The 27,015-nt window shown below is 41.7% G+C and overlaps 1 protein-coding gene across 2 annotated transcripts in view; it reads right to left on the minus strand.

Annotated features, from left to right (window-relative positions):
- The window catches only part of EIF2AK4 (eukaryotic translation initiation factor 2 alpha kinase 4), a 108,846-nt gene that overhangs the window by 14,430 nt on the left and 67,401 nt on the right, over window positions 1–27,015 (minus strand). For both annotated transcript variants that reach the window (XM_057542039.1, XM_057542038.1), the window contains 14 exons: window positions 26,251–26,330; window positions 23,378–23,479; window positions 20,158–20,211; window positions 17,662–17,898; window positions 16,127–16,202; window positions 15,598–15,719; window positions 12,657–12,706; window positions 11,334–11,502; window positions 10,292–10,408; window positions 8,660–8,725; window positions 5,684–5,854; window positions 5,118–5,252; window positions 2,040–2,147; window positions 1,284–1,412 (listed from right to left, as the gene is read on the minus strand). In XM_057542039.1, the coding sequence (XP_057398022.1) occupies window positions 1,284–1,412; window positions 2,040–2,147; window positions 5,118–5,252; window positions 5,684–5,854; window positions 8,660–8,725; window positions 10,292–10,408; window positions 11,334–11,502; window positions 12,657–12,706; window positions 15,598–15,719; window positions 16,127–16,202; window positions 17,662–17,898; window positions 20,158–20,211; window positions 23,378–23,479; window positions 26,251–26,330 (1,616 nt within the window). The remainder of the gene's footprint in view (window positions 1–1,283; window positions 1,413–2,039; window positions 2,148–5,117; window positions 5,253–5,683; window positions 5,855–8,659; window positions 8,726–10,291; window positions 10,409–11,333; window positions 11,503–12,656; window positions 12,707–15,597; window positions 15,720–16,126; window positions 16,203–17,661; window positions 17,899–20,157; window positions 20,212–23,377; window positions 23,480–26,250; window positions 26,331–27,015) is intronic.

Below are 27,015 nucleotides of genomic sequence, written 5' to 3' on the forward strand. Positions count from 1 at the left end.
TTATTTATTTATTTATGGCTGTGTTGGGTCTTCGTTTCTGTGCGAGTGCTTTCTCCAGTTGCGGCAAGCGGGGGCCACTCTTCATCGCGGTGTGCGGGCCTCTCACTATCGCGGCCTCTCATGTTGTGGAGCACAGGCTCCAGACGCGCAGGCTCAGTAGTTGTGGCTCAGGGGCCCAGTTGCTCCGCGGCATGTGGGATCCTCCCAGGCCAGGGCTCGAACCCGTGTCCCCTGCATTGGCAGGCAGATTCTCAACCACTGCGCCACCAGGGAAGCCCAAATGACTATAATTTATTGCTCCGCATACTTCTGATATCAATTTCTACGTAACACACACAGAAATGGACAGCAGCAGCTCTTGGCAGGTAATGTGGAAGAAGCAGGTGGGAGGGTGGGGTTCTGTTTCCCTGGGCATCTCTTCACTCTCTGGGGCACCACGAGTGCGGGTGGACGTGTGAACAACTCGGAGGACCACCTGGGAGTGCAGCCCCTTCTGTGATCTGCTTGTACAGAAGTTAGTCATCTAAAGGCCCCCCTTTCTAAAGGGTAGGCAGGGGCTCAGTGGTGCCATTTTCCTCACCTCCACACCCAGAGCAAGTGTTAGGCCTGCTGTGGGAGGTCTGAAGATACAAAGCTACAAACACACTAAATACAGAATGCCTTTGGGAAGTGTGCTAGGCTGGATAATGGCCCCACAAAGATGTCCACATCCTAATCCCTGGGAACCTGTGACTATGTTACCTTATATGGTAAAAGGGACTTTGCAGATTGGTTCAAGTTAAAGATCTTGAGATGGGGAGATTATCCTGGGTTATCTGGATGGGCCCAGTATAATCACAAGGGTCCTGGTAAAAGGGAGACGGGAGGGTCAGTTAGAGATGGAAGGACAGAAGCATAGCGTAGAGAGGAAAGAAGATGCCACCCTGCTGAGTTTGAAGATGGAGGAAGGGGCCATGAGCAGGAATGCAGGAGGCTTCTAGGAGCTGGAAAAGGCAAGGAAGTGGATTCTCCTCCTAAAGCCTTCAGGAGGAACCAGCCTTATCAGACACCTTGATTTTAACCCAGTGAAACGGATTTCAGCCTTCTGAATTCCAGAAATGTAAGATAATAAATAAGTGTTGCTTTAGACCACTAAGTTTAAGGTAACAATCAGAAACTCATAGAGGAAGCAACTGAAACCACACAGATAAAGAGTTTGGCAGAAACTAAAGCCGTGGAGGATGATTTGCTATTGAAGCCACGACTATGTGCACTCCACTCACAGGTGCTTTTTGTCTCATTACCTGTGACCAGTCATACATGATTTCTGCTGTGATTCCCGCTGACCAGAGTTTCTGGGTTAGGTTGATGGCCCTGGACATGGACATCTGGCCAACACTTACAACGAGGAGGTCACAAGAGCTTACTGTAACCTGTATCAGAAACAGAGTGATTACGTTTAGAGGAGGGAGACTGTGGGCATGTATGTGAGGCCAAGGAGGCAGCGCTCATGTGAAAACAGGCATCTTAAAATTGTGTACAGCGACATAAATGCAAAAGTCTTCACTTCAAATGACATGGTTAAAAAAAAAAGACACAGTCAAAAAACTTTTATATTAGTCTTTTAAGATAGGGTAGTTGAAATTATTTCTAAGTCATCAGAAAGACATTCTTTTTTCTCTGGGAAAACTAATCTTGCCTGAAACATAGGGAAAAAACCATTTCGAGCTTTGTAGAGTACAGCAGTATTTATGAACAAAGGGCTTTGATATGAGTCTGCTAACAAGTGTAATATCTCACATTTACATAGCATATTACAGATGAGGAGAGTAAGGCTAGTGGACTAAGGTCCCCCAGCTAAGATCAGAGGCTAAGTACTCACACCAAGATTTAGGCTTGTCTCTCACGGCAAAGGTAATCTCCCAAAACGGCAAAGGTAATCACGGCAAAGGTAATCTCCCAAAACCTCAGTCTACGGCTACCACATCTGAGGCTCCATGTGAATGACTACAAAATGAAAGACATCTCAAAGCACACTGGAAAGCAAAGCTGGAACTTACAGGTTCTTCCATGTTGAGGACAGCAGCAGTTATCTTGTCTATGGCTATGCTGACGCCAATGGCAGTAGGAACTGGCCCCAGAGCCTGTGGTCCTCTAAACAGGGGAATCTGTGGAGAGAGAGACACACAGCTCTGGTTATGAAATGGAGACGAAAGTGTGATTATAGGAAAAGCAACGATTTGCACTCTAACAGCAACTTATCAAAGGGTTCAACAAAATAAAGTGTGTGTGTGTGTGTGTGTGTAGCAAGAGAGAAGAGCAAGCACACATGTCACTTCATGAATGTTGATGAATGTTGCATCTAGCTCTGCACTGTTCAATCTGGCAGCCACTAACCACATGGGGCTTGAGCATTTGAAATGTCTAATCCGAATTCACATGTGCTGTATATGTAAAACATACTGGTTGCAAAGACTCAGAAAGGAAAAGAATGTAAATTAGCTCCTTAATAATTTTTAAATGTTTGATTACACGTTGAAATAGTATTTTGGGTATACTGGGTTAAATAAATGCTAATTATAAAGATGTAGAAAAAAATGTAAAATAACTCCTTAATAATTAAAAAAATTTTGATTACATGCTTACATATTATTTTGGATATATTGGGTTAAATAAAATATATTATTACAATTAATTCCACCTTTTTCTTTTTACTTACTTTATGTTACTAGACAATTTAAAGTTGCACACATAGGTTCTAGACCAAGATGGGTAGGTACATTTCTCCCTATTCCTCCTGCTAAGCTAAAGCCCCTGAACATTACATATAAAACAAACATAAGACAACTCTGAAAGTGGAGAGAAGATGGCAGGCTGACCGGGGACTATGGGATCTGAGGAACGACATGTGGTGAGTTCCCTGGGTTTGGTTTTTGCCTCATATACTCTGGACTGGGTGCTGGAGAAACTGTCAACCCAGAAATGCCAAGGAGAACAAACAAGAGAGCCCCAAGGAAAACCTGCTGTCTCTGGTCAAAAGACCCAGAAAGGGGCAACCCAGCAAGACAGAAAACTTTTAGACAAGATCTGCCCTGCTCCAGTCAAACATCACAGCAAAAGCACAGACACTCCCACTCACAAAGGCTGAGTGCGGGCCAACACATTCACCCTTTCCCAGATATAAGGAGGCCCCCGCCAAGTCCCAGCAGGGCGGCATCTGAGAAAACTAAATGGGGAGCCAGGGCTTTCGTATATGCCTGGGAGTAATGCTTCCCCCAGCAGTGTCAGTGGAGACCAGGACCCCTAGGATCCCCGATTTCCACCCACACCCAAGCAGTAACAAGGCCCTCCTCCCCTCTGGGGTGGTGCCGGAGGAGGCTGAGTGGGAAGCTGGAACCTTCACCACTATCCAGCGGTAACAAGGCCACCTGCCAACTCCCCCATCCCCCCACCCCTCCACTATACTCTCAGTGGAGGCGTGTGGGAAGTGGTAACAAGGCACCTGTCCCACGCTCCGGATGTAGAGGAAGGCCGAGTGAGAAACATGGATCTTCACCCCCAACCGACATCAGCAAAGTGCCACCCCCTCCCCTGCCCCCCCCCCCCCAGTACAGTATCAGAGGAGGCCTCCTAAACCAGAAGATCTAGGGAAGTTCCAGAATCTCATAACATAAGACTCAAAATGTCCAGAATACAACTGAAAATCACGTATCATAACAGGAACCAGGATCTCAAAGTGAATGAGAAAATCAACAGGCACTAACAAGATGACGTAGATGTTGGAGTTATCTGGCAAGGATTTTAAAGCAACCAGCATAAAAATGCTACAACAAGCATGATAAATAGGCTCGAAAAAAATTAAAAAAATGGAAAGTCTCAGCAAAGAAGTAGAAGACAAAAAATTCACTGGATTGGCCCAATAGCATAAATGGAGATTACAGTGGAAACAGAGAAATTGAAGATAAAAATCAATCTAAACAACAGAGAAAACAGACTGTAAAGCAGAATGTCCCAGAACCACAGGAGCATAACATTTGTGTCATCAGAGTCCTAGAAGGAGAGAAAAAAGAAGGTAAAGCTGAAAAAATTGTAGAAGAAATAATGCCTGAAACACTCCTCCTCTGATACTATGCTGGATACTGGTCTAAGTTCCAGCTTCCCACTCAGCCTCCTCCAGCACCACCCCAGCAGGGAGGGGGACCTTGTTACTGCTTGGGTGTGGGTGGAAGTCGGGGATCCTGGCCTCCACTGACTCTGCTGGTGGGGGCATGGGGGGCACTGCCCCCAGGCAGATATGAAAATCCTGGCTCCCCATTTAGCCTTCTCTGATACCTGCTGGGGCTTGGTGGGGGACCCACATTAGCAAAAGACAAACCTATAGATTCAAGAAGCTGAGAAAATCCAAAACAAGACAAATCCAAAGAAGGTCATGCCAAGATACATCATAATTAAACTTCAAGCTAAAGACAGACAAAAAAAAAAATCTTAAAATCATCGAGTGAGAATCATCTTTCCTATACGGGAAAAATAATTCAAATAACAGCAGATTTCTCATCAGAACCCCAAAATTTTGGGTAAATACAGTAGACTTTCTTGAGTTCCTCAGAGTTTGACATTGGAAGCAAAAAGCGCAACACTGTCTGATGTGGACCTCAGTGTATGCTGAGGAAATATTTAAGACAATTATAAATGGGGGATGGGGTAAGGGACACAGAGGGAGGTAAGGTTCTATATTCCATTTGTACTGTATCTCAGTTGTGGTGGTGGTTATGGGAATCTGCACATGTGATAAGAATGGCACAGAATTAGACACATACAGTGTATGGATGTCCACTTCCTGGGTTTGGTATTTTATTATAGTTATGCCAGCTTTTTGGAAGCAACTGGGTAAAATGTATACAAGACCTCTCCGTACTATCTTAGCAACATCCTGTAAACCTATAGTTATTTAAATGAAAGTTGAAAACATTACAAATGTAGTTCACAAGACATTTCTATTCCTAGGTGAAATATATATGGGTGTTCAATTATACCAGTGGTTCAGTTTTTCTGTGGTTTTGAAAAATTTCAAAATAACGAGTCGAGGAAGAAATGAAATCAAGTCAGAACAAATCAACAAACACAGGGCAAGCCCTCACCAGCAGGTCATATCTGCCACCAGCTGCAAGGATTTCAGATATAGCCCTTTGCCTCCGTCTGATGAACGCCACAAACTGGAAGATGATTCCGCTGTGCTGTTGCACTTTGTAAACCAAGCCCAAATTGATCAAGACCTGTCAAGGGAAATGCCACACAAACGTGTCAAGGGCTCGAGATTTAGAATGTGCAATGCTGAAGACACCATTTTCCATCATCAGCATCAGAACAATCTATTTAGTATAAACAGAATATTCAGTAAGATCTGGCACACGGTCTGTTTAAACTATAGCCTGCCAAGTAAGAGAAGCTCTGTTCTCTTCAAGAATAACCACTTCTCTGAGGCTGACATAATCAGGATTGCCGCACAATAGGAATTGTGATGCTTGCAAAGAAATTCTGATCCAAGCCAAAATTATTACTAGATATCAAATGTTCCAAAATGTAGAAAGCAGCCTTCTTCTGGAAAAATAAAACTTACTAGCAATTACAAAATAAAACCCATTTCCTCCTTGTGCTATTATTAATGCTACAAATCTGTGCTGCCAGAATCAAACAGTTGCCAAACCTGTAACTTTATGCCAAGTTTCTTCAACAGTCCCACAACCTCCTCTAGATCCTTTAAGCCATACTGCACCAACTGGGCAACACCCGTTTTCTGTTTTATTAATGAATTTATTGTTGGTGTCAGATCTTGCAGCTCTCCCTTCTGCTCAATAAATTTGTAGAGTCGACACAGCTGGAAAGCAAAGAGGCACAGTTAGCTTCCAAAATCCACAAGAAAGACTCACTTTGCAGTGTGTTTCCTACGCGCAGGGGAGCATGGCAGAGCTTTTGTACCTCTGAAAGGGTGGATTTTGTGGTCAAGGGTAATTTTAATCTTTCCCACAATCCCGACTAAGGATTATCCTTTTCCAACAACTCTAAAGCACCTCGCAGAAGTGCTTTAGGTACCTACGCACAGTTAATTTTTAGTCACACGCACTTATAGCAAATGCTGACCCCAGCAGAGCAGACCCTGGTACTAGCAGATCCTCCATTACATATTTTTAGGCCAGTATTGCTCCCCTTTGCCTTCCTCATGCTCATGAATTTCCATTACTACAGGCACGTCAATGGGGGACAGGAAGGCAAAGTCTGACTCGTTCTAATACTACACTGAATTAGCCAGGAATTCCCTGTCCTTGCTTTGAATAATTCCTATTTGTAGCCTTGAGATGCAGTTTGGATACTGTCTCCTAGAGGCAGCCCCTGATTCTTCCTTCTCTCTGGCTCAGAGCTCACCCCAGATCCCAGCTCTCACCAGCTGTACTCCTCGTCTTCCCTCAAAAAGAATCCCAGGGGCTAAAGTGGAAACTAAGAAACAAAATTATAGCTACTTTGAGACTACAGGCAGGCAGAACCTAGTTCATCTATAAGTTGGCACGTGGAACCAAAGAGCTGAATGAAGACTTTGTTTAATAATCATAAATCACTTGTATTTTAAAAAAATCCGAAAGTGTTAAAATCTATAATTTCTTTACTATATTAAAGATAAAAATTTTTAATTTTAAAATTACATCTTTGATTTTAAATTATTTTTTTCTTCTTAATAAAAAATTGTTTCTTCTCAATAAATGTTAACATTATATCACCCCATTAACAAACTACCAGAAGCACTAGAGTTAACACCCCCAGATTTTGGTTCTCACCCTATCATCAACTAACTCCATGTGACTTGGGATAAGTCACACATCTCTTTGGACCTTAGGTGCCTCATCTGTAAAATACGAAGACTGGGCCAGATATTTGAAACTCTCCTGCAATATTTCTCCTCCCTTTTCTAGTATCCTTAGAGTTCCCTTTTAAAATAATGAGAGTACCAAATGCCTATATTAGATACTAATTTTTCCATTTTGAACTAGTCACACACACAACTTCAAATTAATGCTTAATATCGAATGACTAGTGGGTAGAGATTTAGCAAAAAGCAAAGAAGCTGACATTTTAGCAACCAATGCAGCTATCATGAGCAAGTGTGAAATATTTTGAAATGTGACATTAGTTCAGAGAACCTTTTGGGCTTGAACCTTTGGTTGGGTAAGGAGTCACTGAACTGGGCAGTTTCTTGGGCAGATCCTTTGTGTTATACACAGGACTATTTCTGCACAGGCTATGTGCTGTGTACACATCTAGGGTATTATGTAAATACTGTTCTTCATATTAGAATATTATACCATTGGGTCACTTTGTAATTGTTAAGATCTCCTCTAATATTTAACATTTAAAATGTAATCTGGTTTAATTTCTAGAGCTCCTAGTGCTATGTATCTGGTTTACTTTCCCAACCTGCAAACTATCTGAGTGATTTCTTTAAACCACGGTGCCTGTGAAAGTTGTTTTAAAGAGCTGAGGGTAGACACATGCTGTATGGCTTTTAAAGGCCAATATGAATGAAGAAGTTGAAAGCAGTCTGTGGACTCTTCAACTGACTCCTCTTTATATCTCTAGCACTGTGCCTGACACACTGCAGGTGTTCCAAAATCTGAATGACTCTGCCTGGCCTGCATACGATCATGTATATATATTTTTTAAGTCTTTATTGAATTTGTTACAGTATTGCTTCTGTTTTATGTTTTTGGTTTTTTGGCCACAAGGCATGTGGGACCCTAGCTCCCCAACCAGGGATCGAACCCGCACCCACCCCCCCGCCCCCACATTGGAAGGCGAAGTCCTAACCACTGGACCATTAGGGAAGTCCCCGTACGATCATATTTTAATCTATCCCATAAGTGAATATTGCTCATCACCACAGGATTATGTAATTGAGTGTCAGACCAAGGTCGAGAAGGGGTCTGGGAAAGCAAAAACAAAAACAAAAACAAAAACTTCTCTTATATAAATATTCAGGAAAATATAAGAAATCCCTGTTGTTTTCTGCTTTTCAGGGACTGAGTTAAGCGTGGGTGACTGTGTGAAAGATCTGGGCCCAACCTGATGCTTATAGAGAGAAATGACAAACCTGTTTACCCCATGAGATTTTCCTCATTGCCAATGAGAGCAAATGAACGATTTTAGGAGTAGGAAATGCCCAGAAAAGCAAGAGCTTTAATGCAGCTCTGAGGTGTTAGAAGACCAGGGGGCGGGTGGGGGGGGGGGAAGCATGGGAGGTGGACAACCAAATGACTTGGCAGAGCTCTGTGCCTCAAACTAGTCCTGAAACATCTGTTTCAGAAGAGGCCAAGCAGTATGAGGTCTCCTCAGCAGGAGGCTCCACCAAGCACAGCCTTTACCAGGGGTGTGAGAAAGAAGGATCTGGTGATCAGGGAGAAACAGGGTGATTACGGCACATTAAGGGGCAGCATGGAGAGGCATTCTTTGATCACAACGCTGGCTTCTCTTCCCCTAATCCCAGACGTTGCCATGGCACCTATCAACACTCAAGGGGAAAATGTCTGAGGCAGTCGGGGGCACTGCTGCCTTACTGCAGCGAGAATTTGGTGGCGTTTTCTGGTACCACAAAATTACAGAGAGAGCTGTAATCACATTGTTAAAATGTACTTACACTATTCGATGACAAAGACAGATTACAAAATTTAGCTTCCACTTCTCTCCTCGTCAGCTTTTCCGTCTAATGGGGCAGAAAAAGGTAACAATGAGAGTCCCAAATTTGGCGCTGAACAAGATACAATTTTCAGGCTAATTCTGACAGGTGTATCCTTCATTTTGGACAAATGGCTCCTCATCATGAAGGATGGATTAACTCTGATTAAAAAACATTTTTTCCCTCCACAATTCACATAAACTATAACTAACATTGTTTTAAAATGTGAATACCCCTGACATACAAGAATTAATAAGGGGAGAGCTGCACTTGCTGAATGGTGAGGTGACCCAGAGGTGGACAGGCTTAACCAGGGTGCTTATGTTGGGCTGGGAGGGAGTCAACCAATCCACGTCCCCTAATGAAAGCCATGTGCGGACAGGCTCTGCGCGCCATCCCACGCTGGCAGGCAGGCTGCAGGATATGAACAAGAGTGATGGGAAGCCCTCTGCACCATCCCCGGGGGTTTCCGCCAGCGTCTCTCTGACACTATGTTGTATCTGTCCCTGCCAAACAGCAGCAGCGCTTTGGGAGGAGAAAAGAACCACGAAGAAGCAAACAGTAAAGTTAGGGCCCTTGATGTGTCCCTGGCAGACGAAAGAAAAGCGAGTTGAGCTTTTGAGTGTACAAAAAACAGTAAGCCGTTATGGACTTCCCCTGCTCGTCCTGCCTTAAGCATAGGCTGTCTGGCACTGTTAGCTATTCAATCTCCTGGATGTTCTTATTTTATAATAAATAGGATAATAATAAATAATATTTAACATGAAAAGAAATTAGAAAAGATAAGAAGGATACAATTCCATCCCGGCGCTGTAATATATAATACTATTTAAGCTTTTCACTGTTTCCCCTCCAGGCTTTGCACACATACTAGAGAGTAACGAGCACTGTGACGTGGTTACGTGAGGAAGAGTAACAGGAGGTGATGCTGCCCTAGTCCCACAGGAAGGAGGTGATAAACGAGGCCCCAAGAGAGGTCTAAACCAGTCTCCCCCAGTTCAACCAATCCAAGTCTATAAATGACTTCACTGATAAGCTCAGACAGGTTGGAAGAAATAAGGGCAGGGCATAAGTCTTTTACTCTCAAAACTAACACTTCCCTTTCTTGGTCTCTCTAAAGGACAGTAACAGTGCTTGTGAGATTACAGTGAGTTAATCCATGTAAAGGGCTAAGAACAATGCTTGGCACATAAATATTGAGCATGGCATATGTTCAATAAAGGTTAACTCTTCTTAAAAATTATTACTGGCAAGTATCGGGACCAACTACTCAGTGATTTTTTTGCCTCCAGAAGTAGGTTAGTGAAGAACTCTATTATATTTTAAATTAAATAAGATAATTCAATCTTCAGAAGTTACCCTTAAAAAAACACCCTGGAGGTCACTAGCAGCACAAGGCTTAGTACAGAATAAAAGCTCAACCAACACTTGTTAACTGTTGACAGAATCAAAGCCAGTCGGTTCTTTTACCTTAGAGCAATAAGGGAAGGAGATAAAAGTCCCAATTCAGTTTCATGGTTACATCACTAAGAAAATACCCATGAACTATTATTATTATCCTTCAATATCAACTCAAAGTAATTAAATGCTTACCACAGCATCATACAGAATAACATAGACTTGACTGAGTTTATCTTCTGGGATCCCACAGTGTAAGAGTATTGCTTTCAGTAACATGGTATGGTTCAAGTAAATACTGTAGTTTCTTTCCTAGGATAGAGAAATTATTATTTTCATTATAAAAGCAATACATGCACATGACCAAATCTAGAATCTTATCACCAATCCACCAACCTGACACAATGGAAGGACTGAATTTTAGCATAGTGCCTTCTAGTTTACTTTTTCATATACATTCTTCTTGCACTGTGTGGTCAGAGTATAATTTAATACTTTATTATATGCATCAGAAATACTTTGGTCTCCAGCTATGTTCAAAACCCTGAGCGAGCCGACACAGATTTCAAAGAGGGAGAGGACCTGGTTCAACAGTGACTGACCTATAAGCCCGGCTGGTGGAATATAAGCACACAAGTCAATCAGTGAACATCTGCAGGGTGGCGAGCCGTGTGCTGAGCCAGATGCAGTGGGAGAAAGGGCCCCAACTGCAGCTGGATAGAGAGGTCCTTCTGGACAGGGGCACACCGTGACTGATGGGTGTTCACGGTGGCGGGGTGAACACGGCGTGTGTGCGGGATGGAGAGGAAAGGCAGAGGAGAGCCACCACTGTGCTCACAGCAGTCTCCATTGGCTGGGTAGTCCACAGAGACTATGCAAAGTGAAGCTGGTTGTTAAGAGCCTGGGTGTAGGAGGGAGCTGAGGGGTCTCAACATGCTCAAAGCATCCTAGGAATCTTAGGCTAATTCCTCAAATTTTGGAAGAATGGATGGAGAAACAACACCCTCCCCGCAACCAAAGAGACAAAAACAAAACCCGTTCTGGTCAAGGCAGAGGTAAGAGCCTGAGACAAGTCTCAAAAGGTACATCAGACTTTCCCGGGGTACTTGGAGTAACAATGAGATTCACTGCCAGCACGATCTGAGGAGCAGTCCTGCGGTCGTGGCTTTCCCACGGCACTCGGCAGAGGACTCTATCTAGCGGGATAACCTTGGGATGTTAGGAGATGGGGAGGAACCTGAAGTGCTGGAAACTCCTGGATGATTTCATAGATGGTGTAGATGATTTCAGCGGTGGGCAGAGAGCTGTTGGTGGTAGAGGTGACGATATCAAACGCACATTCCAGAAGTTCTTTGGGATGAAATCGGTCTAATTTGCGAGGTCTGAACACGCGTTCTATGCAGTATCTGGAGAGAGAAACCCGCATTTCTAAGGTCACTGCTTACTGCAGCGGTCCCCAGCCGGCGGCACAGCAGCAGGTGAGGAGCTGTTGAGTGAGCAAAGCTTCATCGGCTGCTCCCCGTCGCTCCCATTACCGCCTGAATCATCCCCCCCATCACCCACCCCCCTGTCCGTGGAAAAACTGTCTTCTATGAGACCGGTTCCTGGTGCCAAAAAGGTTGGGGACTGCTGGCTTACTGGAATTAAATATGTGTAAGAGATTGTTGAATAAGATAAAATAAACAAATGTGAAAAAATTAATCAGTAGTATGATTAAGAAAACATAAAGATAGATGTGCCCAGAATAGTCTTGCCTTGTGATCTAGGTTCCAATTCCCGGTGCTGCCACTATTAAACTACAGGGCTTAATTTTTTTTTTTTTTTTTTAATGTCTGAAATAGAGATGAAATTACAAACAAAAATAATTTTATCTTAAGTGTTTGCTTTCTACACAGTGATCCCCACACCTTAGGACTATGAATATTAACTGTTCACTTGGAACTGAGGATAAAAGCATGTAAAGAGCTTTGATTTTGTTTAGGAAAGAGGCTGCAAAGTCGGCTGCCTCGTTGACAGGAATATTGCTCCAATTTATGAAGCTCTTGGTGTTTGACTTCTGTGGTATTTGAATGTACACCAAACCTTTCCCCAGCAGTAAGTGCCTGGAGGTCCTTGGCGTTCAGCATTCCTGCTGGGTTTACTCCACTTCTCCAGAAGCCGCTTTTATGCATTTACCTTTGTAGGCAGTTTTCACACAGAGACCATTGGCCACTTGTCCCTTCAATTAAATTTTAAAAGGGGCCATCTGTGATCAAGAACAGCCAGATGTTTTTCCAAGCAACTGGTTGTGAAAATAATTAGTCATGTGACTTGAGGACATTTAGAAGGCACAGAATAGACTGTGGGAGCTTCAGGTACCTACCCAACTGCTACATTCCTTCAAAGGGGAGGCTGCTGGTCCTGATCATAGAAAGGGGTACTGGGGCTGGGCTTTTTGACCATTTTCCAAGCTCAATACTTTAAACTCCAAATTCTTTACTGTGTAAGGATCACAGATGATGAAACATTCTTCCTTAGTTTCTTTCCCACATCCACCAAATGAACCCCCATTGTTTCTTACCGTTTTAAATTCAATATATTATTTCTTGCCACATATCTTGCAAAAGGAACCTGAAAAATAAAGTTTCAAAGGTCAATGTCAACATGTGCCAACCACCTTTTGTTTTTTTAATAACAGCTTTGAGTTGTAACACATACCACAGAGTTCTCCCTTCTAAAGTTTACAATTCAGTGGTTTGTAGAATATTCAGAAAGTTGTGCACTGCTTGCCATTCACACCCCTTGGAATGTTTCTGAGTTGGTCAGTCAGCAGCCGACCGCACTGCTGGATGTACCGCCAACCTTATTCACTGTGCATTTCTTAGGTTTTTGAATTTGAGAAAAATTCACTATTAAACACACTCTGCTAAATTTTTTATTATGCCAAATTAAAATCAGTGCAAGTTATTTGATTGTGAATTTTTTTAAGTGTCACTTAATGCAATCAACATGGGTATTACCTCTTTTTTTAAAAAAATAAATTTATTTATTTATTTATTTTTGGCTGAGTCAGGTCTTTGTTGCTGTGCATGGGCTTTCTCTAGTTGCGATGAGTGGGGGCTACTCTTCGTTGAAGCACGCAGGCTTCTCATTGCGGTGGCTTCTCTTGTTGCGAAGCACGGGCTCTAGGCATGCGGGCTTCAGCAGTTGTGGCATGCGGGCTCTAGAGTGCAGGCTCAGTAGTTGTGGCACACGGGCTTAGTTGCTCCGCGGCAGGTGGGATCTTCCTGGACTAGGGCTTGAACCCGTGTCCCCTGCATTGGCAGGCGGATTCTTAACCACTGCGCCACCAGGGAAGCCCGGGTATTACCTCTTATGGTGAATTTACTGACTTTCCTGTAGATCTTACAGAAGAAATTCTTAATAACCACTCACTAATAATCACCACAACTTATAAAACCATTATCAGATTGCCTCAAGAGATCTGACATGGTATCATTAATCAATGGGTCAAATTCTCAAAGGGCAATTACTTTTTATTTTGGGGGACTGAATATATCAGCTCACAGAAAGAGAGCTGATGTTTAAAAATCTGCATTTTAGTGTCCTAATGTCTAGAGAAGAAGAAGCCAGTTTTAAGTATAGCTATGTAAAGGTTTGCCCTTCTATCCTTTCTTCAACAGAGCCCAAGTGTCTGATATGCTACCTACTTACCTCTCACTCAAAATAATCCCAAATCACTTGACTTACTATAAAAGAAAAACTAAATCTGAGGGTATGGAAGGAATTTCTTCTTAAACCATAAAACAAAACATAGATAAGCAAAAAAGACAATGCCCTGATTCCAGACCTCCCTCCAGAGAAATACAGTCAAAAGTTCAAGTCTTTGACACGTCACTCTGGTGATACAAACAAGCTGGTATGTGTCATTGTTCACACGCATGTGGGAACATGTATTTACCTCACACATACTGGGTACACGCAAACACACAGTGCACTTTATGCACACGCTCAGTTGTGCTTTTTTAAACTTTTTTCTTTCTCTATATAATAAAAATGGGGGCTTCCCTGGTGGCGCAGTGGTTGAGAATCTGCCTGCCAATGCAGGGAACACGGGTTCGAGCCCTGGTCTGGGAGGATCCCGCATGCCGCGGAGCGGCTGGGCCCGTGAGCCATGATTACTGAGCCTGCGCGTCTGGAGCCTGTGCTCTGCAACAAGAGAGGCCGCGACGGTGAGAGGCCCGCGCACCGCGATGAAGAGTGGTCCCCACTTGCCGCGGCTGGAGAGAGCCCTCGCACAGAAGCGAAGACCCAACACAGCCAAAAATAAATAAATAAATTAAAAAAAAAAATGGAATCATATTAGAGTTCCTTTGAAACATACTTCTTTTCAGCTAACAATATACCACGGACATTTCTACAGATCAAATATAGGTATGGATCTATCTAAATATATATGTATTTTGATCTTTTACCTCCTTAATATTCCATAATAAATTATTCAACCATTTTCCTATTGGTGAACATGCAGTTTTCAGTTTTTGACCACTATGATAAATTGTCAATGGACGTCCTTTTAAGGTTCATATACCGATGTGTTATTTCTTTAAGTAAATCTCTCAAAGTGGGATTGCTAGCTCAAAGGGTATAGTATGTGCATTTATTTTATTAAATACTTTCAGATTATTCTTCTAAAGGTTTAGCAACTTACATTCCCATCAGCAACATATGAAAGTACCCATTTTCCTAAACCCTTGTCATCTGTGGACAATTAAATATTTTTAACAGTCTGATGGGTGAAGTTCAGATACCTTTGCTTTGCATTTCCTTATTAGTGAGGCTGAACATCCTTCAGAAGTTTATCAGCCCTGTGCATTTTCTCTTCGGAGAACTGCCTGGTTATAGCCTTTGCTCATCTCTCTACCTGTAAGCGCTTTCTGTACATTAGGGATATTAACCTCTTGTCTGTTACATGCATGTACAGTACAGATGGGCTTGTTAGCAGCCAACACCATGTGAGTGATCAACTGGTAAGAGTACGGCTGTCAAAAGGGAACCCTGGGGATAAGAAAGCAAGCATGAGCAAAATTCAGCACACATAATTAACAGAGATGCTTGCTGTTACAAGAATTTAATTGTTCTAGACATTAGCATGTTAGAAAGCTACTGAAGACCTAGCCAGGAAATAAAGAAAAAAACTCCATTTATGTGTCTAAGTTGGCCAGGTTAGCCTGCTGTGGTCACCTGGCGAAGCTCAACACTGACATGCAGACGTGGCACCTGCAATACAGGGCTCAGGTTTCTAGGGTCATCAGCACTCAGGTGGATGTACACAGGGTCAAATGTTTACCAAATTCCCACAATGCTCTCACCCTGATAACTCCTGTAAGATTATGTTTCCTAAAGCTGACGTTAAGAATATAAGCCTGGGGGGGGATGGTGGGGGTCATCCTTTAATACAGGTGCCACCCCTGGGACCAGGCATGGCACACGCGCTGTCAGCAGAATGTTCCCAGCCTCACCCGCAGGTCGAAAGGAAGCATCACCAGCATCCCGCTGTGGTCCATGAATAAGGCAGCTTCATTGTGCTCGTATATTTGCCTATTTCGGGGAAGCAGCAGTGGGGTACACAATTGGACAGCTCCTACACCCAATGAGAAAAAATAACTAATCATCAGGTTCTCATTCTTTCCAGACGCAACTTAAAATGAACACAGACCTGACAGTTGAGTAATCTGCTACTGGGACTGTTGAAATCAGTTTATCTTCAATTCTCTAAATGGAAAGCTCACCTAAGGTTAAGTTTGTTAATTCAGTCCTATTTCTGACTCCACAAACCAACTGTATTTTAGCGGCAAGGTTGTAATATTCAAATTTGTTTCTCCTCAGCAAGCTGAATTATAAAAATAAGCTTAAATTTCACAGGTGTCAACAACTTAGAACTGAATTTAAAAGTAAAATATGGTTGTACCCAAATCCATTAATAGTACTTTCTGATGAGGAAACTAAACATCTTTTGAGAAGACACATAATTTTTTAAAAAGGACATACCATGTCTTTTGAAGATGCGGATAATGGTTTCACCCACGTGTTGCTGTATCTTGGCTGTACGGATGGAGAAGCTGCCCTAAGATATGACCAATTAAAATGTCATCAAAGCCTAATCAAAGGGATCCCCTACCATACTTTTCTGTGGCTTGCAGTAGGCATTACATTGCTTATTCCCAAGATCAAAAAGAGGTCTCAACAAGTCATTCCCCTTTTGAACATATTCAGGAGAGAAGAAACCACATGTCTTGCAACACGTCCTACTTTAGGAAGGCTGCCTAGGTTTAAAGTCCAAGCTCTTACGTTGAGGTACACTTTTCAGAGAGAGCCAGTCATATAGTACTACACAATTCTCCCCGAGGACTTTCAGGGATACTGTAGCAGTCAAACACCTAACAGCGTCAAACCCCCTCCCATATACTAAGGTAATTCATAGTGGGCCTCTTGAAAGCTACAAGGTCTTTGTGTATTTTGTAAATAACTGTCTTTTTCATTTGTTTCGTATTATAAAAGTAGTACTATTTCACTATAGAAAATTTAGAAATAATAGATAAGCAAAAAACCCCAAAATTAAAAAGTCAGCCATAATCCTGCAAATGTCTCATATTGCCAGCAAAGAAAAACTGGCCCCTGAAATCTATACTGATTTTCCACAAACCTTACCACTGCTTTCTCTACTACTCTTTTAAGTTCTATTTTAAGCATACAGAAACAGAGAGAGAATATAACAAATACATGTTATTCACTCACCCAACTTTATCAAATTTTAACATTTTGCTATACTGTTTCAGACCGTTTTTGTTTTTAAACAAGAAAATGTTGAAGGCGTTTGAATGTTATGTTGAACATAGATGTTGAATGTTATGTTGAACATAGATGTTGAATGTTAAACCTGCCTGTGCTTCAGAAACCACCTGGGAGCTCTGAGATTCTTGAAGCGCCTCACACTTAGATTCCAAGTCACTAGATCGGATGTAGGGCCTGAGCCTCTGTATCGTCAAAGGGCCTCACAGGTGACTTTGACGTGCAGCCAGCATTGGGAGCTATTGGCTACCGGATCTGGATCTGAGCTGGTTGGGTATTTTTGGCACTGGGCAGCTGGGCCAGGGCTCAGTCTCTAAAAGCACCGCTTCTTAATCTCTTTAGTAGGCGGTGGGTCAGGAACTCCTTCAAGTTAAGTGATTAAAAAAAGTGTGGCTCTTCCTGGAATAATGCATATGCACACATTTTGCATATACAGACCTCAGATTAAGAGCTTATGTTGGAGAAGGACCTACTGTAGAGCACAGGGAACTATATTCAATATCTTGTAATAACCTATAATGGAAAAGAAACTGAAAAAACGAATCATACATATCCATATGAATCACTTTGCAGTACACCTGACACTAACACAACTTTGTACATCAACTGCAGTTCAATTAGAAAAAAAAAAGAACTTATGTTGGAGGCATTAAAGGACTGCATGAAAATCGAGGAAGTGACTCCACCCTTTTGTGGACCAGGTGAAACTCTTTCGAGGCACGGCTCAGGCCCACCTTCAGTATGTCGCTGTCATAGGTGTAATCGACGGCGGGGGAGATGTGCTGGGAGAAGGTCTGGGCCATCACGGTGCGGTAGGCCTTCCCGCCCACGTTGGCCAGGGTGCGGTGCAGCACCTCGTGCAGCTCCGACTCCTCCATCTGGGGCGGAGGCAGCAGTTCGCTCCTGAGCAGCTCTGTGGCCGTGGGCCGCTCTGCCGGATCGTGGTTCAACAGCCAGGAGATGACAGATTTCTACAACGAAACCCAGGCACCCCGGGGACGGGTGCAGTGGAAGGTGCTCAGGGATTCTCCTGACAATCGGTGGTTGGTTCAGGTCCAAAAGAGACACACTTCTTCCACTTAGTTGGTGCATGTTAACTGGTATTTCTGAAATCTCTGAATTTGTCATTCTCCCCCTGTAGTTCATTATGGTCACAGAATTGTGCAACAATGTAATATGAGTCTTTCTTAAAAGAGGCCCTTCTTATACTTCCCTGCCATAAAGGACCAAAAAACCCTCAACTCAACAACTACATAGAAGCAGAAGTTAGACCTTCTAAACACTGTATCTAAACTACTGTATCAAAAACGATACAAGAATATAAAGCAAGTATTTTTAGGTGCTTAATTTTAGTATAAACTAACACATAGGAGCTTCTAGAATCTCTAAAGCAGTATAAAACAGCTTTTCATTTTTCATTCTCCATTTATGTTATCTGTATTGATACCATTCTCTTGAATTCTCTTATGTTACTGGTTTATTATACCTTCACAGCTATTACCTGATTAAGCAGGGAACTATTTGAAGGCAATGTAAACCTTTGAAAGGCTCCATAATGATTCTGTAATTCTTTTGTTTATAATGAAGATTTATAAGGAGTTAGAGGAATACCTGAGATCAGAAAATCTCAATTTTTAGATGAACCTCATTAAGCATTTTCTAATCACGTAACTTTATAATACCCTCCCCCAAATCCCTACCCCCGGTTTTAGGCTAAAATAAAAACACAGGTAATTATTTTTCACATAAAGAAGGGAACTGACATGATATAACTTTATGAAAATGTATGTTAAATTAAACTGGTAAAAATAATATCCTATTCAGCAAAACAGACTGTATGTAATACTGCTTAATTTCTGTATGTGGCAACAACTGTGTTATACTCAGTCTACAAGCATTTTCTATGCTGCCCCCTTTCAGATAAAAAGCAACAACGTGACGTGGGAGGTGGCCGTGGCACTGCTTGTGGTGCTAAGTTTATACAGCCCAAATGCAAATGCTCAAGGGTGCCCGGTAAGTCCCTGTGACAGGAGGGCAATCACTGTCGTGACAAATGGTGTGTATAGTTGCACTTGTGTCTGTGGTTTAAGTTCCTATACCACCACAGCTGCCAACATGAGGAAATAATGAATAAGACTGACCTTGTTACAGGGAAAGGCTGGGATATGAATATTTACTTATGACACCCCAAAACATGGGGAACAACTCAGTTCGAATCAGTGGTAACAGCTAACAAAAGAAGTAGAAACACAACTCAATGTATTTTCTAATGGTTCTTTACTAATTCAATAGTTGAGGCAGAATGGGTCCCTCGAGCCATAAACAAATGTCACATTAAACGCTACTGAATTATAGGATGTTAGTGCTAGTATAAATAAAGGGTACTTAATACCTTTATTTTACAGGGGAGGAAAATTAAAGTCTAGAAAAGTTAAGTGACTTTTCCATCCAGATACATAACCAATAATCAAGAAACAGCAAATTAATGCAATGTTCTAGCTAGGTTTCTGTTCTCAACATTAATAATTTAAATAAGGGATTTTGCCTTGATTATAATTGTGAAGAAGTCAGTTTAAGGAATAAACTTCTACATGACAAGAGTATTAACCATGGAAGGCTTCACTAAGACAAAAAGCCAGCATTAAGAAGAAAGGTACACCAGAAGCTCTATAATAAATTCACTAATGATTCTTTCATATTAGCCAGATGCCAATATTTACTATGACATGAGTTACACACACACACACACACACACACACACTTGTAGTATGGAAGAGAAATTATTTTGTTTTAAATTACTGTAACATCTGGCTGTCTAGTCTTCCCCTTTACAATTTTTAGCTACTTTACCATAAGACAGAACAAAATTGTAGTTTTAAGATATATTCTTCTTTTCTTAAAGTTCCAAGCTTTATCTAAAACAATGAGCTGTAAGAGCATTCTCTTTTTTTCAATAGCTAAGCCAAGGGTCCAAACAGTGCTTCAAAAGCATCATGAATCACAAAAAAGAACCCTGTAGTTTGTTAATTTTCTATGTCAGCCCTTGGCATTTTTATGGTGTATTTCAAGTCTAAATACATTTTAAGTACTCCACCTTTTGATATTTTTTCCCAACGTTGTTCCCATGACACAAGAGAATGAGTGGCAGAAGATTACTAATTGAAGAAGAAGAAAAAGAGTAATTAAAACCCAAGAGTGAGAACACAGTAATTAAAGCATCAGAAAATTACCTGCTTTGTATGCTCTCCATCATCGAAGTCTTCTGGAAACTTAGGCGAAGTAGGCTAAAAAAAATATTATATTCAAATCAGCAAGTGCTTGGCAGACTGCCACAGTGAAAGCATTTTATTCACCAGAGGTAAGAAAATCAAATACAGAAATGAAAATTTGCTCACAAGGGAAGACGGATGTGAAACTCATCACGAAACCCAATGCCCATCCTTCCAAGGACATTCATATTATCTTAATACTTACTTCACCCAAATGACAGCCTAGGTGACAGAAAGCACCTCATTTGAGGACAAAGTATTTAAAATCTAATGGCTTCAGGGAAAGACAAAGTAGCTTTATTAAACAAACATTAAAAAAGGGTAGAAATACCAAACCATCAATACCGAGTAAGAGAAAAACAACACAAAAACCTCTAGCCCCAAATTTCTCACCTTTCTGGTAAAAAAGACCTCAGTCGTAACATTAACTTGGCAGTTGAGATATTCTTGAAATGAGGGAACAAACATGAATTTTAGACTAAGGAAAGGCACTCCTCCAAGGACATAGTCCTTGAAGAGCATTCCAAGTCAAGGCAAGGACACAGTAATCACTTCATTTCTTCTGATACATTATGATACATCATGAACACAGCTGCCCTCTGATACATTATGAACACAGCTGCCCACGCTGTTCTGGCAGTTAAACCATTAAACTCTTTTCCAAGATAGCTAGTGGAGTATTCTTAGTTACACTGTATGTGATTTACCCTAACAGACATGCCTGCTTGGCTCTGCTCAGAAAGGAAGAGGAAAACGCTCCGTATCTCTTGCTCATGAATATGTGAATCTAAATCACCCTCACTCAAACCTTATTCTCCACTGTCATCTTAATGCCATTTCCAATAGGCATCCTGGACCTCGCACACTAACATGAGTCCCTTTTAGTTTGGGCAATGACAGTTTACTTTGGGCCAACTGATCCTTTGGGCAAGGATCAATCCCAAGAACACAAATGGAGATCTCACTGGGAAAAAAAATTCAAGTGGCTGACATTTTCCCCAGACCCCCATTTACCTTCTGGTCATGGTGGTATTCTTTAGGCATTACTATACGAGGTCCATTCAGCTGGAACCTTTAATTTCTAGAGCTAAATATCCATTATCCTTATAACCCATTCTCACTGCTGTAACTATATTGATATTATGCAAAATTTTTGGATTCCTCCTTTGCTTTAAAATCAAGAGTAGAGATAGCCTCATCCACCAGAGGGCAGACAGCAGAAGCAAGGAGAACTACAGTCCTGCAGCCTGTGGAACAAAAACCACATTCACAGAAAGATAGACAAGATGAAAAGGCAGAGGGCTATGTACCAGATGAAGGAACAAGATAAAACCCCAGAAAAACAACTAAATGAACTGGAGATAGGCAACCTTCCAGAAAAAGAATTCAGAATAATGATAATGAAGATGATCCAGGACCTCGGAAAAAGAATGGAGGCAAAGATCGAGAAGATGCAAGAAATGTTTAACAAAGACCTAGATGAATTAAAGAACAAACAAACAGAGATGAATACAATAACTGAAATGAAAACTACACTAGAAGGAATCAACAGCAGAATAACTGAGGCAGAAAAACGGATAAGCGACCTGGAAGACAGAATGGTGGAATTCACTATAAAGGAGACAAGAATATACAATGGAGAAAAGACAGTCTCTTCAATAAGCGGTGCTGGGAAAACTGGACAGCTACATGTAAAAGAATGAAATTAGAACAATCCCTAACACCACACACAAAAATAAACTCAAAATGGATTCGAGACCTAAATGTAAGACTGGACACTATCAAACTCTTAGAGGAAAACATAGGAAGAACACTCTTTGACATAATTCACAGCAAGATCTTTTTTGATCCACCTCCTAGAGTAATGGAAATAAAAACAAAAATAAACAAATGGGACCTAATGAAACTTAAAAGCTTTTGCACAGCAAAGGAAACCATAAACAAGACGAAAAGACAACCCTCAGAATGGGAGAAAATATTTGCAAATGAATCAACGGACAAAGGACTAATCCCCAAAATATATAAACAGCTCATGCAGCTCAATATTAAAGAAACAAACAACCCAATCCAAAAATGGGCAAAAGACCTAGATAGACATTTCTCCATAGAAGACATACAGATGGCCAAGAAGCACATGAAAAGCTGCTCAACATCACTAATTATTAGAGAAATGCAAATCAAAACTACAATGAGGTATCACCTCACACCAGTTAGAAGGGCCATCATCAGAAAATCTACAAACAACAAATGCTGGAGAGGGTGTAGAGAAAAGGGAACCCTCTTGCACTGTCGGTGGGAATGTAAATTGATACAGCCCATATGGAGAATAGTATGGAGGTTCCTTAAAAAACTAAAAATAGAATTACCATATGACCCAGCAATCCCACTACTGGGCATATACCCAGAGAAAACCATAATGCAAAAAGACACATGCACCCCAATGTTCACTGCAGCACTATTTACAATAGCCAGGTCATGGAAGCAACCTAAATGCCCATCGACAGATGAATGGATAAAGAAGTTGTGGTACATATATACAATGGAATATTACTCAGCCATAAAAAGGAACAAAATTGAGTCATTTGTTGAGACGTGGATGGATCTAGAGACTGTCATACAGAGTGAAGTAAGTCAGAAAGAGAAAAACAAATACCGTATATTAACGCATGTATGTGGAACATAGAAAAATGGTAGAGATGAACCGGTCTGTAGGGCAGAAGTTGAGACAGAGATGTAGAGAACAAACGTATGGACACCAAGGGGGAAAAAAGAGGGGGGGTGGGGATGGTGGTATGCTGAATTGGGTGATTGGGATTGACATGTATACACTGATGTGTATAAAATTGATGACTGATAAGAACCTGCTGTATAAAAAAATAAATAAAATAAAATTCAAAAATTAAAAAAAAAATCAAGAGTAATCTCCAGATATTTTTAAAAAGGATAACCTAGCAATATCTTCAAGTATGATTCCAAAAATAAATAAAACTGGGGTAAGTTTCTTATCATTGTAAGTGCATAAGCAGAGGTGGATTTCCATTTACTAGAAATATAGAAAATTATAGTAGGACCACTTCTTTCTACATTATAAATACCAGAAAAATACCCTGCATCAAATTCTAATGTCCATGCTAAGATTCAGGTTATTGGAAACTGAGGCATTAAAACATCTGATACATACATCTCTGAGTTGGTTGAGAACAAAGATCCTTTCTGAGGCTGTGATCATGGGATGATAGCACATCTCAAAGAAGATAATTCCCAGGCTGAAGAGATCCACTTTCTGCAGAAGAAAAAGAATTTTATTTAGAGCCTAGATATGAAAGCATAATCCACTAGGGAATTACAGGATGAGCACTGTTAGTTGGGATGTTTGCATAAGTGAAAATAAGCCACACTAGAAAAAATTCGCTTTGTTCTAAAAAAAAAAATTATAGGTGTAAAATATAGATGAGAGACATATTTATTTTTAGATGATAAAATATTTGGCATGACTTCAATGTTTTTCTTAAAAATTAATTGTAACTGGTTTAGCTATACACATAGACATAGATAACCACTGGCCACACACTGAGGATAATCACTACAGAGCAAGGACAACCGAGATCTGTTGAAAGAATTTGCTTTGCATCTTTACTAATCATTGCAAAAGGGAAACACAGACCGCACTCTGCAGCTGATAGCAAAGGTCAGCTACTGATTGCAAAGCCATACCAACGAGGTCAGAAGCACAGCACAACAGAAATATCGTGACGACTCCTAACAAAACATGGAAGTGTAAGTAAAGAAGGTAAAAGGGCATGTCAGTGCAGAGTCTCAGGTAGGGAGCTGTCGAGGGGAAGAAGGAGGTCAGAAGGCCCTGTGCCTGCGGCAGCTGAGCACAACCCGGCTGAGCGGGAGACTGCTCGTGGTGAACTGCACACAGGCACAGGAGCCACTTTCAAGGAAAACGTCAATGAATTTGGACTCAAGGATTAGTAGGAGAGCCTCTGCAACCAGTGACCTCCAAAAGTCTTAAAAACAAACATTCATTGTGTCATTTCCTACACACGTTAGCGGTAGAAAAATGTACATACTGAACGGAACATACCAAAAAGCACCAAGAATACAATAGCCACCACCCATAATCCCACTGCTTAAGGATATTTACAATTGATGGCTAAGATACGCCCTTTCGGTGGGTTTTTTTAAACGCACACACACACTATAAAACTAGAACCACACTGCCGTTTGTAACTTTTATTCCCTTAATATAGCAAGAATATTTTTATACTATAATGTCATTTTTCTAAAACCGGCCTCTGATATTTTAATGACATATTCAATTACATGGATGTCCCATAATTTATTTAACCAGTTCCCTATTTTTTAAATGCTTGTTATTTTTCATTGTTGTAAACAACGCTGTGACAAACCTCTTTTACACCAATCTTTTTGAATGTCCCTGGTTGTTTCCTTAGGATACGTTTCAAAAGGTGGACGTGCTGGGCCAAAGGGTAAGGTCCTTTTAAGGATTTCATTATACTCTTACAAACCAAACACAGAAAGATGACACTAAAGGTGCCTCCCCCTCCCTCAGGGTGGGCGTGTCCATCTCCACACACCCTCACCCTCACCAGGTATTTGGAGGTCTGCTTCAACTCTGTCACTACCAAGTGCTCCCTGTCAGAACCAAAACCCAGGCTTCAGTTGCCACTGCTAGCTTGAAAATATGCTTTAATGTGAATTCCCTGCCTCACGTATTTTAAAAATTTAGCTCTACGGTCTTGCCTGAGATGATCTCATCCAGTCTCATGGCTTTAAATCCCATCTGTGTGCTAGTGGCTCTCAAATGTATGTATACCTCTGACTCTGATCTTTCTTCTGAACTCAAGTCTTGAGTCCCTAACAGCTGACTGGAGCTCTCTAATCGGATTTCTCATCAGGCATTTCAAATTAAACATGCCCTAGATGGAATATTCCTGCCGTCTTCTCCTCCATCTCCCAGGTCTTTCCTCATGGTTCCTCAGCTCAGTCAACTACCCTTCTCCCAGCCACTCCAGGCAGAAACCTGAGCACTGTCCTGTTTTCCTTTTTTTTCCTCACCCAACACCCACTCCATTAGGAAAACCTGTCAATGCCCCCCGCAACATGTATTTCATATCTGCACACTTCTCCCTGTCTCTACTGCCACCACTCTGGTCCCCGCTCAGCCGCCCCACCTGGACTCCTGCCAAGCCTCCGGCAGCAGCTAGAGCGAACTCTCTCGCTCAACATCCTTCAGGCGCTGCCCGTGCACATCGCTTCTCATGGCTAAGCTGGCCCTGCATCATCTGACCCTGGCCTTCCCTTCAGCTTCGTTTCGTGCCTCTCGCCCTCATAGCTCTCACCACGCTGCAGCCACTGACCTTCTCTCTGACTGTCCTAAGTGCGCCACGCTACCTCTCACCCAGTCTTCTCTCTGTGCATGCTATTTCCTCTGCTTACCCCTCTTCTCTCCCAGCCAAGCTCCAGCCCCCAACTTTGCATGGCTTCTCCCCCCTTTCCTCCTTTATCCTGAAACCCATCCTCTTGGGGAGGCTTTCTCTGGTCAGTCAACCTAAAGATGATGTCTTTTACTGTTCTCTGGTCACTGGACTCCATTTCTTTTCCTCTTAGTTCCTACAGAGTTTGTGATTTAAAAATTTTTTATTTGTTTACTGTCTGTTTCATCCACCATCATCCATCAATGGACAAGCTCCCGGAGGGCTGGAATAAGATGTCTTGTTACTTGATTGCCTTGTTCCCTGTGTTCCTGGGGCCTGGCCCAGGACCAGTTAGTTCAAATTCTTCTTTAGATGGATGGAGGGACTGTAAGCTCCTTGGCAACAACAGTGCCAGCTTCAGACACTGTCCTTGGGCATCACGTGTCCTGTTTGGAGCAGTCGCTCAATAGACACGTGGATATATATTGAGTGAATGAATGTCCCTGACTATTTCAGCTGGTAACTAAACACCAAATGCTGTAATCTTGATATTCTTACTATTATCTCTCTCTTGAGATCTTTCCTTTTCCCCAGAAACCTTCCTCTTTACCTGGTTGTATGCAGATTTGGTGCTGCCTTGGACCTCTGGGCTTACATATAAAGCAGTGCCAACCATCCCAGTCAAATGACCTGCATGGAAGAAGGCAGAGGGAAGGATTTCCAATAACAGGACTTAGAGATAAGGCAAATTTTTAACAAAACAAAACAAAAAAAGTTTCTTAAGAGTGAGACATGGTCTGTTAATTGTTTACACTATTCACAGGAAGAAGCAGCATGCATTTCACCAAGCTATTAACCCTAAATCGTGGATGGCCACACACTTTGTTCCACACAGCATGGCTTTGCTGTGGTAAAGGGGCAGTGCCAGGCAGGAAGACCCCAGATGGCCCAGGTCATGAGGTAACCTCCTATTACCACCTGGGGTCAAAGTATAACTGCCTACCCAGAGGAGTAAATTATTCTAATTGAAGGTCTAATTTCTTAGAGTTCTGAAGAACAATCTATATAGTGAAAAGGGAAAAAAATGAAAGCATTTTCATAATTTTGTTAATTTAATGAATAATTATAATTTGCTTTAGAATAAAATCTTTACAAATGAAAAAAAAGGTTTCACTTTGAGAAATTTTATTCTGTACTGCATATTTAAAATTTTCCTGGACTTCCCTGGCGGTCCAGTGGTTAAGACTCTGCGCTTCCACTGCAGGGGGCACGGGTTTGAACCCTGGTCGGGGAACTAAGATCCCCACATGCTGCACGGCACACTCCCCCCCCAAAAAAATAATAATAAAATGAAATTTTCCTAAGAGGGTAGATC

This window comes from Balaenoptera acutorostrata, chromosome 3, assembly GCF_949987535.1.
Source record: "Balaenoptera acutorostrata chromosome 3, mBalAcu1.1, whole genome shotgun sequence".
In the NCBI taxonomy this organism is placed as follows: Eukaryota; Metazoa; Chordata; class Mammalia; order Artiodactyla; family Balaenopteridae; genus Balaenoptera; species Balaenoptera acutorostrata.